General features: G+C 43.3%; 1 protein-coding gene across 1 annotated transcript; it reads left to right on the plus strand.

The window, feature by feature from the left end:
* The first annotated feature begins 12875 nt into the window (after nt 1–12875).
* Nucleotides 12876–14437, plus strand: LOC112895699 (crocetin glucosyltransferase 2-like). Its single transcript, XM_025963687.1, is given in 3 exon segments — nt 12876–12957; nt 13653–13964; nt 13967–14437. Coding segments are annotated over 3 exon segments (843 nt in total). The 3' UTR covers nt 14416–14437.
* Nucleotides 14438–15762: the final 1325 nt, after the last annotated feature.

The following is a 15762-nucleotide window of genomic DNA, read 5'->3' on the forward strand; positions in this document are numbered from 1 at the left end:
ACCTTTCACTTCAACTTTAAAATCCTGCAGTGGCCAAGTCTTCCTCTGCACTTGCGGCTTGTTCCATGAACTTTAAAAAGTTGAGATTGCACGCCCTCCCTTGGAAATTCTTGACCTTCATGCTCGCCAGCTTGCACAGTTTCACTTGTACATGTTTCAACATTCCATCTGTACATGTCTAGTACATATATTAATTAGCAAAAGTGCTCCCGTGCCAAAAACAGCTTAAATTTAAATGATAAGAGATCTATTAACTTAAGAAATGGACCATAAAAGTTGCAGGCACACACATAAAACTATATCAACCAAGTAGTTCTAAAATACAACTTAGATTAGATGATAAAGAGCCACTATCTAACATTTTCTGCTTAATTTGTGCTTGACAGAAATAGTTTTGTTCAAATAACAGAGAAAAACAGATTACCCAACTATAAGGTACTGTAATAAGAAAGAAATATTATGTAACTAAAATGTGTAGAGGAAATTGGTAAAAGATCATGACTTCCGAAAAAAACCACCGAAAGAAACCTGCTCGCTCGCACGCTGGCCGTGGCCTCCGTAAAATGCAATCCAAAGATGAAAACATTTACTGAAAGTACCATTCCGTTAGATTTTGTTCACCAAAATCTTATTTTCATATCTTCAACGAACATAAACAGACTTGAAATTACATTTTTACCTATGACCCCAAACCTCCCTCCACGCCGCGCGACCCTTGGAGAAAACTAAACTCTCTGGTTCGCTCGCTCTGCTCAATCTGAGCTACTCAATGACCATCAATCTCCATGGGGGGCACCAAGTCGAGATTCCCAGAGTCCAGTAACTTGGTACAAATTGAGCTCCTACTACTACGGTTGATAAACTAGCTTCAAATCAAGCTAAACCATAGCGCGAACAGGGGAGATGCGCACGGGCAGCAATGTGCGAGACCATGCATGGTGCTGCCTTTTTGCGCAACTTCTAGGTAACTTAAATGGAAGCAAATTGGATCCATTGTTAAAAATTATCAGATGTATGGTTTGATTGCCCACAAGTCTTTTTTCTCCAGGTCTTCTCCTTTACTTTTTTCCTTCCCTTTTTGCTTCTTATAATCCCGTTTATGCTCCACGCACCTAGCTTCCCATGGAGATTATCTAATCGATACTTCCTCCTCCATTCTTAAATATATGGTGTTTAGGATGAGCAAGTCAGTTCATTTTTTACTAATTGGCTTAAACTAAAGGTCCTACATTTACGAACGGAGGCACTACTAATTAATACAAGAATAATAGAACTATTGATCAGACTTCAATACATCATTTTGCTATACATATATATATCAGACATCAATACATCGTTCCAAAATTTTAAGGGATGGTTTGACTTATAGAACATAATCATAACCCTATGACGGTATTTCCAAATGCGAATCCAATGAAATACTTTCCATATAACAATGTGAGGCTAACCGTTGGTTGAAAAATGTTTCTTAAAATATTTTATTAGGTCACCTTGTAAAATGAAAAGGAGTACATTATGATTAACACAAGGGTGGATGCATTTAAAATAGGATTTTTCCCTCAATACATGCTAGGTTACCACAACTTAGTTACCTTACCTACCTAATCGACTGTAGGAAAACAAAAAACATACTCATAACGATGTTTCTACAATACATAATTCGGTCTCCAGGACTAGCATCGGATGGTGTCCTATGGTAAAACTCCTTCCATCATTCAAGTGCAATATGAAAAAGATAGTATATGCAACATGAGCAAAACAGTATATGTAACAAGAAATAATAATAATTGCAACATACAAAATGTGTACTAAAAGTTCTTCTCAGCCATCCAACGAGAATTGAAAAAACCCACCGCAACATGTGCGTCATGTTGCTTGCAACATTCAATCGTCAAACTAAATTACATATGTGTAGCATTGAAACTACAACATCCCAAATGAAATACTGCAACATGAGGAAGCATTTTGTGCAACATGCTGAAAACATCGCGAAAAAAAGAACCATCTAACATCAGATAGTCATTTGATGAAACATTCCAAATTGCATCATGATTGCTGATTCATAGAAAAATTACAATAAAAATAGGTTGAAACATTTGCAAAATCTCGAATCAACAAGTGAAACATAACAAAGCTACCTATTGCAACATCTCGAATCAACAAGTGAGACATAATAAAGCTACCTATTGCAACATCTCAGAATCAACCATTCAATATATAAAAAAAAATTCAGTGAACCCCTTTAGATTTGGTTGACCTCGACCAACATGGTGTACTACAAAATGTACCTAGTCCAACATAAAAAAAGAAGTTATGCAACATTATAAATCAACCGACAAAACATCTCAAATTAAGTATTGAAACATCCTGAAATTACCAAAGAGGGAAAAACTATTCTGAAGTGGATTACACTGAAATTTCAAAACATCCCTAATTAACTAGTGCAACATCTTATATAAATAATTGTAATATCTATGTTCCAGTGCTCCAACATTGAGGCAAAAAAGCTAATTCCAAGTAAATGGCTTGGTGAAACATTACAAATCATAGGTTGCAATATAAAAAAGAAAAGCCATCCACGGAGAGCGGTGGATGTATATTGATGTATATCTGTTATCTCGTTGCATCCTAGTGTGTCCGAAACAAGAACAAGAGTGCGGAACACGGTGATTTAGTCGCGTCTTCGTATTCAACAGTAGCGGCAGGGAGAGCTCTACGCCTCTACCGCGCCTCTACCGGTTGCAGTTAACCCCACGCCACAGCAACCCAGATGGCGAACATGATGATGATGATTGACGACGAGAGTCAGAGAGGAGAGCGCAGCCGACATTGTTTTGCTCTTGGAGCCAGATCCAACGATTCCAGCCCAATAATTTTTCAAACTTGGGTCGGGTCGACGGGCCAGATATGTAACTCATTTCCCTACCACGCACGCTCTAAGCGCTGAGGGGCTACCTGCCTCCCAGCATCGGCGAGGCAGCAGACAGACAATCACTCGACGTAGAAACTACCGACGCATGCAGATGCTCTGCCAGGAGCCATCACCGTTGACACCCCAAAAAAACAGTCATCGCCGTTGACATCTGTATCATCTCTCCTGAAGCACCAAGAAAGCAAACAAGAAAATTCTAACTAAAACTTATGGGCTTCGTCACCAGGTATTGCCTAATACCGAGCAAAGATTCCACCCGGTACCAAGCATTTTTATCAAAAAATATATTAAACATGAGAAGAGACCTGCACACGCGCATGACCCAAGTCACAAGTCACACGATTTTTCATACGAAATATGCGGGTGTGTGGTGGCTAGGATTTGAATCCGCGACCTTTTGACTCGCGCAAACCTCCCTTATACTTTCCTTTTGATCCGTGGAGTACCCTCTATTATCAGGTGATAACACCATCCGGTACTAAAAGGTTTTAACTTTGTTATCACCCGGTACTAAAAACATCCTTGGACCTTTCCATCCACCTCAAAAGTACCGGGAGGAAGATGACCCGATACTCCGGTACTTTTGAGGTGGATCTTTGGCTCTTCCTCTACTAGTGATGGGCTATATATAATACTATTAGTTTGTCTAAAAATCTATTGTCTAAATTTAAGATAGTTTAAAATTATTATATTTACTCGCTATAAGGATTACTAATTGATATGGTGTACTTGGCCAACATTGCTTTAAAAATTCTAGACTTTAAAATTAGAGAACATTGTTGTCGTAAAAATCGGACGATTACTCTTGCGGAGCACGAAACGCTAAGGCATGGAAGCTATGCTTAGTGCAGTTCTTGCTATCGGGTTCGGGGCGTGCCAGACAATTTGACCTGTAATTGATAAAAAAAGAAAATTTAATTAGTAAATAACAAGATTGAATCAGTAAATAACAAGAAACTTATCAGTCAGGATTCCAGAGAGTTTCAGAAAATATATCGCCTATAAAGTCCGATACTAGAAACAAGTCATCGGCTATGGAGCCGATTCATTAACAATAAATAATGTTAAGGATAAACCACATTATAAAGGTTTCTAGCCGATAGAATTTAACCTAACATCACTATTAGTCGGATCGAATCTAACCGAGACAGCGTTGACAGCATAGCGATAGATTAAATAAAATTAGCCAATGATTCTTATTGTCAGTATTTATTAAGAGTGTCTATATTAAGATCCAATCGACCGTTCGATGAGCAACGAAATTTCCAATAAACCGAGCCGATAATGGGATAAATTGTAAAATCTATTAACTAGCAAGAGATCAAATAATGCAGCGTTACAGAAACTTGATAGAAATCGGTAAATTGTGAGATCTGATAAAACCAAAAAATAATTGGAACGATGCAGCCTTGAAAGATCTAAAAGAACTCGATACATTGGTAGATAAACTAGACGAAACTATAACGATACGCCAGTAATTAAAGCATAGAACATCCGATAGAAAGAAATTTACAAGCAAACCGGAGATCGAACCGATGCAGCCCTGTTCACCAAAAAATTCGTTAACAAAATTTACACAACTACTACTCCTAGGGTTTTGATAATGAGCCAAGAAAAGTTATATTTATTAATGATTTCTCGTACAGACTATCATTGCAACTATTTATACCCTAAAGCTAAAGACTTCTAGTCGACTATGACACACCAAAATTAACAAAAAAAGAACACTACTATATTTACAAAGCTTTTAAGGAAAATCGGACTTTTATATAATATTCTGTTGACGTCATCATCCTCGTCCAATTCGTATTGTAGTTTCCGCCTCCTGTTTTGGCTAGTTCCCTGACTCCTTTGACCAAACACCAAATCGGCCTTCTCCGGAACTCTCCATCGGCTACTCGCAGGACTCTCTATCAATATACACTAAAAAATCTGTTGATCTATGATGTTTAAATTTCAACATAGATTACTGAAAAACCGTCATAAAACAGTATCTGTGATGATCTCAAATTTCATCATGTATTGAGCGTCACAGATTACACCGCGTGATGTTTTTAACGAAATCATCATAGATTAACTTAATCCACGACGTTTTGAAACTGTCATAAAATATCCCCAACCCCCCGCAGCCCAGTCCAAGCCTATTTTTTGTGACGAAATAAAAATGTCATGGATTCAATTGCCACGTCACCATATTGATGAAATGGAGGATGACATGGTTGATGATGTGGGCGACAATGTTAACATGTATGCTAACATGGCTGCTGACATGGCGATGATGTGGATGAAAATGCTGATGTGTACATTGACATGGCCAATGACCTGACCGCTGACATTGCAATAATGTGGAAAGTGGTGATGATGTGGCTGCCACATGGATACTGACTGAACGATGATGTGGCAGCAAGCAAGTGGGTCAATTTGGGCCAATTTAAGTTTCTGCTTATGAAAAAAAACAGGACCCATTTCACATACGGCCTATTAAAATATAGTCCATTGCCATTCAAGAACAAATCGAGATATAAACCAGCTCATATATAGATAAATTTTGATCCAACATCTCATCACATACATCAAAGTTTTTGGATTCAGCATAAAATGTGTGTAACTCTAGTTAATCTACCACAAAATCTCATGATACTGCAAAAAAATAGCTTCAAGCAAACCCATGTTTCAAGCACGAGCTCAAGTTTTGCAACCTTCTCGGCTTTTAATTGCATACCTGCACATGATATAGCACACATAGTGAGTACAACTGCTGCATTACTTTTCTCAACCAAGAATCAATCTTACTTAATAGAAAAGCATTTTGGATTCCTACTTTCTATTTGGCCGTGAACATAATATTTGTTGATATAAAACTAGAAAAGATAACAGAAACTAGAGCAGATATTGTACTTAAAAAGACAAAGCTGCATATGTAACAAGGAGCTCGCCAGGTAATAGATCGAGATATAGCAATTGTACATGAGTTCTGTCCATCAAAAGTAATTACAAATTGAACTACATGTACCTTGAATAAGATTCAAAAAATTACATAAAAATAATATTTTAGTCTTATAGTTCCATTATAGCTCCAATCCTGACAATAAATAAAAGTTTCAAATATTTATTAGGGACAATTCAAACTTCTATTTGCAACCTTATTATACAATAATGATAATAATACCTAAAACTTCTCCGAAATTTTTTAAAATTGGGATAGAATCATTTAATGGATGTATAAGCCTAATATAAAAGTTTCATAATATTTTATGAAAAATTATGTATATATTGTTCATAAATTGATAGATGTGTCAAAATGTTCAGACAACTTAAGTTAAACTTTGAAGTTTATACACCCTAAAATTTTGTATTACCAGTATACACCTCCAATTTTGACACAACCTTACATATACCCACCTATTAATATTTGTGGATTTACATAGCCACTTGTTGTGCAAAAAAGTTTTTTTCTATTTTTTAAATAACTAATTAAGATACCTTTGTGAAGTAACTTGTAAAAAAAATTATCTTATATACCCCCCAATACATTTTCTATATGTAATAGACAATATCTGTCACGTAGGAGTTTTAAAAAAATTTGAACATATTTGGTATTTTCTGTCAGTTAAATGAATTTTTATGTAGTTTTTGAAAGTAATTACAAGTTGAACTATGTATACCTTCAAAAATATTTTAAAATTACATAAAAATTATATTTAGGCTCATATCTTCCATTCTAGTCCATGTTTTGAAGATAAATGAAATACTCAAAAGTTTGCTATGGATAATTCAGACTTCTATCCCAAAATTATGATATGATAATTTTAATAATATCTTAATTTGGTCAGAAAGTTGTAGTTTTTGGAGCTATTTTTGGGGACTTGATGTTCTTCACGTTTGGCTCTAAATCCCATGATTGTTGGGGGCTCTTGTTGTTAGGACACTTGTGAACAACTTCGAGTTGTTCTTTGTAGAGGCTTTTCGGTTTTCTCCAAAATTCGTTGGATTTACTTGAGCTTTTTCGAATCTACTTCCAGATCTGTAGCCCTTGAGGAGGTGCTTTTATGGCTCAAGTTTTGCTTCGATTCGTTGCTCTATGAGGAACTAATTTAGATTTGACGTTTGGCCTTCTTTGTTTCTTGTTCTTCCCTGTTCGTCCTTCTCTGTCCTCGTTGCAGGCAGCCGGGTGGCGACGAAACGCGTGGCTCGGCTCGGCACGCACAGGTCTCAACAGCAGGCGCAGGTGCGTTGCAGTTGCAGCGGGGGGAGACGACTGCAAGGCGACCGGCGACGGCGAGCGGCCCACGTGCAATGTGCGCGATGCGGCCCAGCGCCTCGGCTCAGCCCATCGGCCGGCGGGCACGGCACCAGCGCGCGGCTCTGCTCGTTCGCTCCGTGCGGCGCCGCGGAAGCAGCTGGTAGGCCCGTGGGCGCAGGCGGCCAGGTCGGGCACCTCCGACAGCAAGCAGTCGGGCACCAGGCGTGTGCGGTGGAAGGAGTTGCCGAGTTTTTTAAAAAAAATAAAAAAAATTCGAAAAAGGGGAGCCGAATGGGATAAATTCGAGAAATGGGTAACTCCCACCAATCGGGCGGGAGGCGTGGGGCCGGGAACCTCCAGCCCATCCAGCGGGCGGGAGGTTCCCCGAGAGCCTCTTCGCAAATAAGAAAATTTTCTTATTCGCGAAGAGGTCCCTGCGGGGGCATCCCGCCCATCCAACGGGCGGGAGGTGTGCCGAGGGGCATCCCGCCCGTTAGGCGGGCGGGAGGTCCCCCGGCTATATAAGCCCCCACCTGCCCCTAAATTATCATTTTATTCAGCAAAAACTAGAAAAAAAGAAAGTGAGGAGAGGAAGAGAGAAGAGAAAGCGGCGAAGCCCTATTCACACATCGATTTGGAGATATATTCTCATTCTAATCGTATAATTATTTAAAAATAACTATAATCTAGGAAATATTTCTTAGGGTAGTTATGTTTTGAATAGTTTTTAGTATTTTTAATTATTTTTAGTATAATTTATATTCTGAATAGTTTATATTCTAGAAAATATTATATGGGAATCGCTGAAATTTAGGGTTGTTGTGTATTAATATGTAGTATAACTAGTTTTTAAATGATTGACAGATATGTCTTTCGAGAAGGGTATTTTCAGTATATATTACGGAGAAGGAAATGTGATTTATAGGCCGAATGGGGTAGATTTAAGTGAATTCAACTGTGCGGTCAGAGGAATTACCAAACCGCACGAAAGGATATTTGAATCCCTATGCAACTGGTTAATGAGGGGATTAAGGATTAATCAGGAGATACACACTGTAAGTGTTCAATGCGTCATAAATCGTACCACTCACGCTTTGATCTGGGAGCTGATGCCACTTGCAAGCAACGAGGACTGATTAACCTATCTGCAAAATGCAAGTCATTAGCAATGGCCACTGGTACTCCTTGTCAGTGTGCACCAGAACCCTTTAATAAACATTGAAGCTACTCCGGGGGATGAAAATATTAATGAAGAAGTTGAGGAGGCAAACATTGAGTCAGGTGGCACCGCAGCATCTCAATGCGTGGCTAATGAGAGGTAGAACATACCCTTTATTGTTGAACAGCTGCAAGACGAAGAACGTGAATTGAATGAAGCAATGAATGCCGATTCGTCTGATAATGATGATGATGTGCCTGAAGAATGGCTAAGCAGCGACTTCAGTCATCTTGTCGTAGATGAGGGATCTAGCGTGCCTTCGGATTGCAGGGAAAACGAAATTGTCCAGGGTGTGAGGTACCACTCAATTGAAGAGGTGAAGGAAGCTGTTAAGTGTTGGTCTCTCTCTTATGCGAGAGTTCAAAACAGTCGAGTGCAAATCTCGTAAGTACGATGTGGTATGTACGAAGGAGGGTTGTCCATGGCGGGTGCATGCCTATAAGGGTAAATGGAAAGATTATTGGGAATGCTCAACTGTCACTCAGCACACTTGTCATTTGCCGGGGGTGCAGAAGACCCATCGCAACTTTACATCGCAATACATCGCAAATGAGATGTACGGGATGATAGTAGAGAACATGTCATTTGAACCAAAGTCTATTATCAGGCATATTTAGAAAAAGTACAAGTATACCATCTCGTACAGCAAGGCGTGGAGTGCAAAACAGAAAGTGTTGGAGATGAGGTTTGGGACGTTCGAGGCTGCATATGATAATATTCCTCGATTGCTGGCCGTCCTATATAAGAGAAATCCTGAAAGCTATTATGACCTGAAAAGTCTAGACAGAGTAGAAGGTCCGCCCTACATGTTGCAGCGGGTCTTTTTCAGCTTGGGTCCATGCATTAACGCATTCCAACATTGCCGGCCTCTCCTATGCATCGATGGGACCTTTCTCATAGGAAAGTATAGATTGCAAATGCTGACAGCTATTGGAGTGGATGGAAACAATCAATTGCTTTCTGTTGCTTTTACTTTTGTTAAGAGTGAGAACACAGACAGTTGGTACTGGTTCCTGGAACGGATTAAGCTTGCAGTCGTTCCAGATAGGGAAGATGTCTGCCTGATTCATGATCGTCACGCCAGCATACTGAGGGCAATACTAGATTTGCAGGAGGGGTGTGTGGAGACCGGAGAGCCGCCCAAATGGCGTGATGTTCGCAGTAGGTGGTGCATGAGACACATCGGTGCAAACTTTTTCAAACAATTCAAGAACAAGCACCTTATGGATATGTTCAAGAGGCTATGCAAGGAAACAAATCAATAAAAATTTAACAAGCAGTGGCAGAAACTTGGAACTGACCGGAAGAAAAGAAGCGAGGATGCAACAAAAACCAGAACTGTACAGGACGAAGCAGAGCCTTTGTGTCATTTGCCAACAGATACTGCACGTAGTCGCAGAAGGTCTGGGTCAGCGGTGAAAACCTTTTCTGAATGGATTGAGAATGAATCGAAGAAGAAGTGGGCGTTGCTTTACGATACCGATGGTGCAAGGTACGGCATAATGACCACCAACTTCACCGAGATTTACAAAGGTGTTCATGGGCTTCCACTGGTTGCAATTGTGGAATTCATCGTCCGCGGGTGTACCGATTATTTTAGGGATCGGTTCACTAAAAATCAGGCATACATGCAAGATCCTGACAAATATTTTGGAAGAATGATGACAGAATATATGACTAAGAAGGCAGCTAGCGCCTAGCTACACCACGTACGGCAATGTGGTACACAGGAGCTCAAGTTTGAGATAGCTCCCAAAGACAAAGCTCGACGTGGCATGAGACGTCAAACTCCTGTAAAGGAGTGCATCCTCAAGTTTGATGGAACTTGTTTTTGCTCATGCATGAGGCCAAATTTGCTACACGTACCTGGTTCTCATGTAATGGCTGCTTGTGCGGATATTGAATATCCTGTCAATATATATGTTTCCCATTACTTCAGAAATAAGACAATTGCCAGCACCTGGCAGTATGAGATCTATGGATTCCGTATGGTTGGATCGTTCACTGAGACAGTGAATCCTGTGATATATATTTCAGACCCGAGAACAGCTCGGGTTAAGAGAGGGCGCCGTCAGACACGGCGTATTCGTAATGACACGGATGAGTCAGAGCTCCGTCCGAGGATACCGCACTGCAATGTATGTAATCAGAGTGGACACACGTATAAACGTTGTCCAAACAATGATGCTGGCCCCAGTTCTGCTGAAGCTGGCTCTACAGGTGATGCTACAGATGGAAGACCTCCGGTTGCATCAAGGAGTGGGAGACGTCGCCGATCGAGTGTTACTACGTCATCAGGCATCGTTTAGTTGTAATTTTATTTGAACGTTGTTTGCTCATGTGTAATATTTGCCGTGTTGAGTTTGTATCAGACCTGGATATGTATTTGTAATTTTAGTAGACCATTTGTAATATTTGCCGCATTGACTTCATGTATCGTACTATCGTAATATTTGGATTCTATGTTGCAAAACGTTATCGCTTAATGATCTTCATACGAGTTTCAATTTTTCCTGATTTTTCTATTTTCCATACATACAATTTTTAATGTATTTACCATAATGAATTTGCTAAAACTTCGCCGTGTTGTGGGCCGGATTGTGATGAATTTTATAAAACATCACAATTGTCGGAGAAAATCTCCAGCCGGGTGGCGGAATGCACCCACCTAATCCTAATCTAGGATGAGTTTGGGGGAGATCTAGGAACGCTTGATCAAAGGGAGCTTGAACATGGGAAAGACACAAGGATTTAGAGTGGTTCGAGCCGCTGGAGCGTAATACCCTACGTCCACTTAAGTGTTGTATTGCTTGAGAAAGCTTGGGAAAACTTTCTGTGTATCCAAGAGAGTTTGTCGGAGCTTGTGAACCTTGTTCGACCTTGTGTTCTAACGGATGCACTTTCCCTTTTATAGACTAAGGAGAGTGCATACACTGAGCGGGGCCCCGACAGGTAGGCCCGGCCGACTGGAGCCTGTAATACGAGAGATATGGAGATCTTCCTCTCCAGCTCTTCCTTGTAGTCCTCTCGATTGAGAAGTTGATGTGCGTATCTACAGCTAGGATATGGTCTTGTGACGCCTTACCGGCACAGTACCTACTGTCAGTGTTACACACAGCGGAAGTCGTGCTGTCGCTATTGGGTCAGCACCTCTGACAAGTGAAGGGGCTTTGCTGACCCGCCGCGCCGTCGCCTCCGCGCACACTGTGGCAGCGCACGCCTCGGCTCTCCTGCAGCAAACCATCATCACCCTTTGCTCACGCGCGCGGCGCTGTGAGTTGACTGTGTGCCGCCTGCCCGCGCACAGTGCACAGTGATGCGGCGCGCCGCCTTGGAAACAGGCGGGCTTACCGTGGTGTCAGCATACCTGCCCAGTGTGTCAGTGGGCAGGCCATGCCCTGTCTTGGGCGCGCGCAACCCACCTACCCGTATTTAATGCGGTAGCTGGGCTGGCGTCCCACGCAGGGCCGTGTCACGGGCACGTGGCAGGGTTGGCCCTGCAGCCACCTCCTTGGCAGCTTGAGGCAACACGTGGCGGCACCGGACCCCTTCCCGGGGGAAAGGGAGGTCTGGGCCCCCGAGGCCAGTCCGAATGGACAGGCCCAGAGGGGTCTGGTTCCCACACATGGCAGCGCCGAACCCCCCTGGGGGGGTCCGGGCCCGTGGAGGCCATACCAGAGCACTCTGCCCTTGTGGGTACATGGAGACGCCGGGCCTATAACGAGGAAGGTCCGGGGACCATGATCCCAGCTGGCAGGCCCGAGCCGTACACCTCGTCACCCGGAGGGCAAGGGCGAGGTCACGGATAGCCTTGCACCCATCTGGTTGGACACACCGTCAGAGGACTTACTGACAGGCGAGATCCGCGGAGAGGCAGATCTCCCCACAGCAGACTACTACGATCTTCTGGTCGTTAAGCAGCTCCTTGGCGATGATCGAGGAAAGGCGGCCGAGCATGTGGTGGCACGCGTCCACCACAATACGCTTGGCGCACACGCCGGAGCCAGACACTATCGCGCCTTTACCAGAGAGGTGGCAGCGGTGCTCTAAGTGTTTGGAGTTGGTAGAGGCGGATTGTGCGTCCACCACGGCGCGTTTGGCGCACACACCAGGGCTGGACATCCTAGCAGGAGGTACCCCTATCCATATGTACCGACAACTATGTTTGGGTTTGAATATCCACCAATGCACATCTATAACGGAAAACAGAAAAAACATCGTAGATGTAGTACCATTTGTAATGTTCTGAAAATATCACGAAAAATTCATCATAGATTAACAGATTTCTTGTAGTGATACTTGCAAAAATTTTATGACAAACATATGTTTAACTATTAAACAATCTCAAATGACAAAACTACTAACTATAAAGTTTTAGGTCTCGTCGAGCTCTACGATTTTGATATAAAATTTATCTTCATCCGAGATTATATGAAAAAGTTATAAATTTATTTGTACGAAACAATTTTCAGCGGTAGGCCATGTCATCACCTGCCCCTGAAAATGGTCATGCGGAGCAGGTCACCCCATCGTCCGCTCCTGGAAATGGACCCTATTTACAGGGTGTGTGTGGCTCGTCCCTCTGTTCGTCCCTGGAGATACAATTATAAAGCCGGCGCTATTTTACGGTGTTCTCTCGTATTAACAGGGGTGATGCGTTTTTTGACCCGCCTAACCCGCTCATACTAATATTTTCTGTAGTAGCGGCTTGAACTGAAACTGGACTAGTACCTCGTGGTGTGCTAGCTGTGTCTGCACATCACGTTGATTGTTTCTAAATTATGCTAAGTGTTGATTCCAACATACTTGCTTGGACAAACTTTTTTTGCCAACAATAACCTCTGCTGCAATCTTTTGACGATATGATTGATGCACGATGAGCTCGAACGCCAGAAAGGTGACTTTTGACACTGAGAGCGATCGTGACGTGCTGCTTTATTTTGCTTAGCCGCCGGACATTATGACATAAAAAATCTTGAAACTAGTCACAGGACAAACGCTAGCTAATATCTTTAACGTCATACTCATACCATGATCTTGTCCACGGCAGCTTATGCATGTCGCGTAGTACGCGAGTCCTGCAGCCGGGTTACATTGTTCTACAAACTGAATAATATGGACAATAACATAGACTTTCGGCACACAAACCCAGCACTAAAAATGCACTGCCCGCAGCGCACGCAGCTGAGTGATCGACCAGCCATGGCAGAGCCAGAGGCAGAGCACGGCATCCACGCCCTCTTGCTCCCGAACCCAAGCCAAGGACACATCAACCCGATCCTCCAGTTCGGCAAGCGCCTCGTCGCCGCGCCCAGCGGCGTCCGGTGCACGCTCGCCGCGACCCGCCTTCGTCGCCGCCGTCTCGGACATCCGCTTGCCGGACGACACCTCCTACGGCTTCCACCTCTACACCCCTCTGACGGCGGTGACGAAGGCCTGGCTGGACGCGAGGCCGGCGCGCTCGGTCGTGTACGTCTCTTTCGGGAGCCTCGCCAAACCAGACGTTGTTCAGATGGCCGAGATGGCGGAGGGGTTGTACGACAGCGGCAAAGCCTTCCTGTGGGTTGTCAGGCCTCAGAGATCTCAAAGGTACCTGAGAACTTCGCCGACAAGTCCAAGGAGAAGGGCCTCATCGTGACATGGAGCCCTCAGCTCGAGGTGCTGGCGCACCCGGCTGTCGGGTGCTTCGTGACACACTGCGGGTGGAACTCGACGACGGAGGGAATGGGTGCAGGTGTGCCGATGGTTGCCATGCCCCAGTGGTCCGAGCAGACCATGAACGCCAAGTATATTGAGGATGTGTGGCGAGTCGGCGTACGTGTGCGCCCGGATGAGAGAGGTGTGGTCAGGAAGGAGGAGGTCGAGAGGTGCGTGAGGGAGGTGATGGAGGGAGAGAGGAGCATGGAATACCGCCAAAACGCTACCAATTGGAAGAAGGCCAAGAGGGCCATGAGCGAAGGTGGCAGCTCCAATAATAGCATCCTAGAGTTTATTGGCAAACTTGGACCGAAAAGCAAATGACAGAGATACATTTTTTTTTTCAGCTCATTGTTTCGATGTCATTTATCATTTGCCATTGTTCTTTTTTTGTGTGGTCCTGGCCTGTTGTGGAAAAATGTGTGACCTTTCTTACAACAATAATGCAATCGAATTTAATTGCGGCGGTGAGGTACAAACTGAACTACAATTTATTGTGGTGAAACTTACATGTGTGCACCCAGGTTCGAGTCTGAAATTAACCAGAATATTCTTTTGGTAGTAGACGACGTGTCATCCGTTAACAGCGAGTCATATGTGATGACTTAGTCAATCTTTAGATCTTGTCAATCCAGTCTGTAGAGTTGAGTGTGGTACGGTGGTACCTAATGCCGGATATATACAGTTCTAGACCTGCGGTCTATTGGTTTCTTGGCAGCGCTGGCCCGTGACGCCTATTTGCAGTTGCAGGGTGAAAACAGATTCGGCACGCAATTGTTCTAAAAAGAAGATTCAGCACACAATTTTACACGTACGAGAACTAGCATTTGTTTGAAATAAAGACTTGCTCTCGGTGCTCGGCTGCTCGCAAGAGAGATCATCCATGGCAGTGCCGGAAGGCTAGTCGGTAACTCCCATTTTGCAAGTAGCACATGTAAAAAACCCGGGGAAGTGTTCTTGAAGACGTACCGGCCTGTGCAAATTTGCACAAGTTTTCAGACTATGAGGCCAGCAATAAACGAAACAACCACCTCATCCAACAGAAGAGATCCCGGTTTGACGGAGTCACGAAATCCTAGGAAAATCCCAACATGCACGTCATGGAGTGAGGAAAGATCCCCAAAATTTTTGGTTCCTACTAAGTTGATGATGTGGCCGGAGGGGGGGGGGCGGTTCTGAATGGGGACGACCTTGTAAAGCCGTGTTTACCATGGGCCGCCAAGTCGGCCACCCACTGTCTTCTTAATAAGCTCAAGCTATGGGCCTCGCTGCTTTTTTTCGACTAGGATCCTGCCCGTGCGTTGACGCCTATTTGCAGTTGCAGGGTGAAAACAGATTCGGCACGCAATTGTTCTAAAAAGAAGATTCAGCACACAATTTTACACGTACGAGAACTAGCATTTGTTTGAAATAAAGACTTGCTCTCGGTGCTCGGCTGCTCGCAAGAGAGATCATCCATGGCAGTGCCGGAAGGCTAGTCGGTAACTCCCATTTTGCAAGTAGCACATGTAAAAAACCCGGGGAAGTGTTCTTGAAGACGTACCGGCCCGTGCAAATTTGCACAAGTTTTCAGACTATGAGGCCAGCAATAAACGAAACAACCACCTCATCCAACAGAAGAGATCCCGGTTTGACGGAGTCACGAAATCCTAGGAAAATCCCAACATGCAC

Source organism: Panicum hallii, chromosome 1 (assembly GCF_002211085.1).
Source record: "Panicum hallii strain FIL2 chromosome 1, PHallii_v3.1, whole genome shotgun sequence".
In the NCBI taxonomy this organism is placed as follows: domain Eukaryota; kingdom Viridiplantae; phylum Streptophyta; class Magnoliopsida; order Poales; family Poaceae; genus Panicum; species Panicum hallii.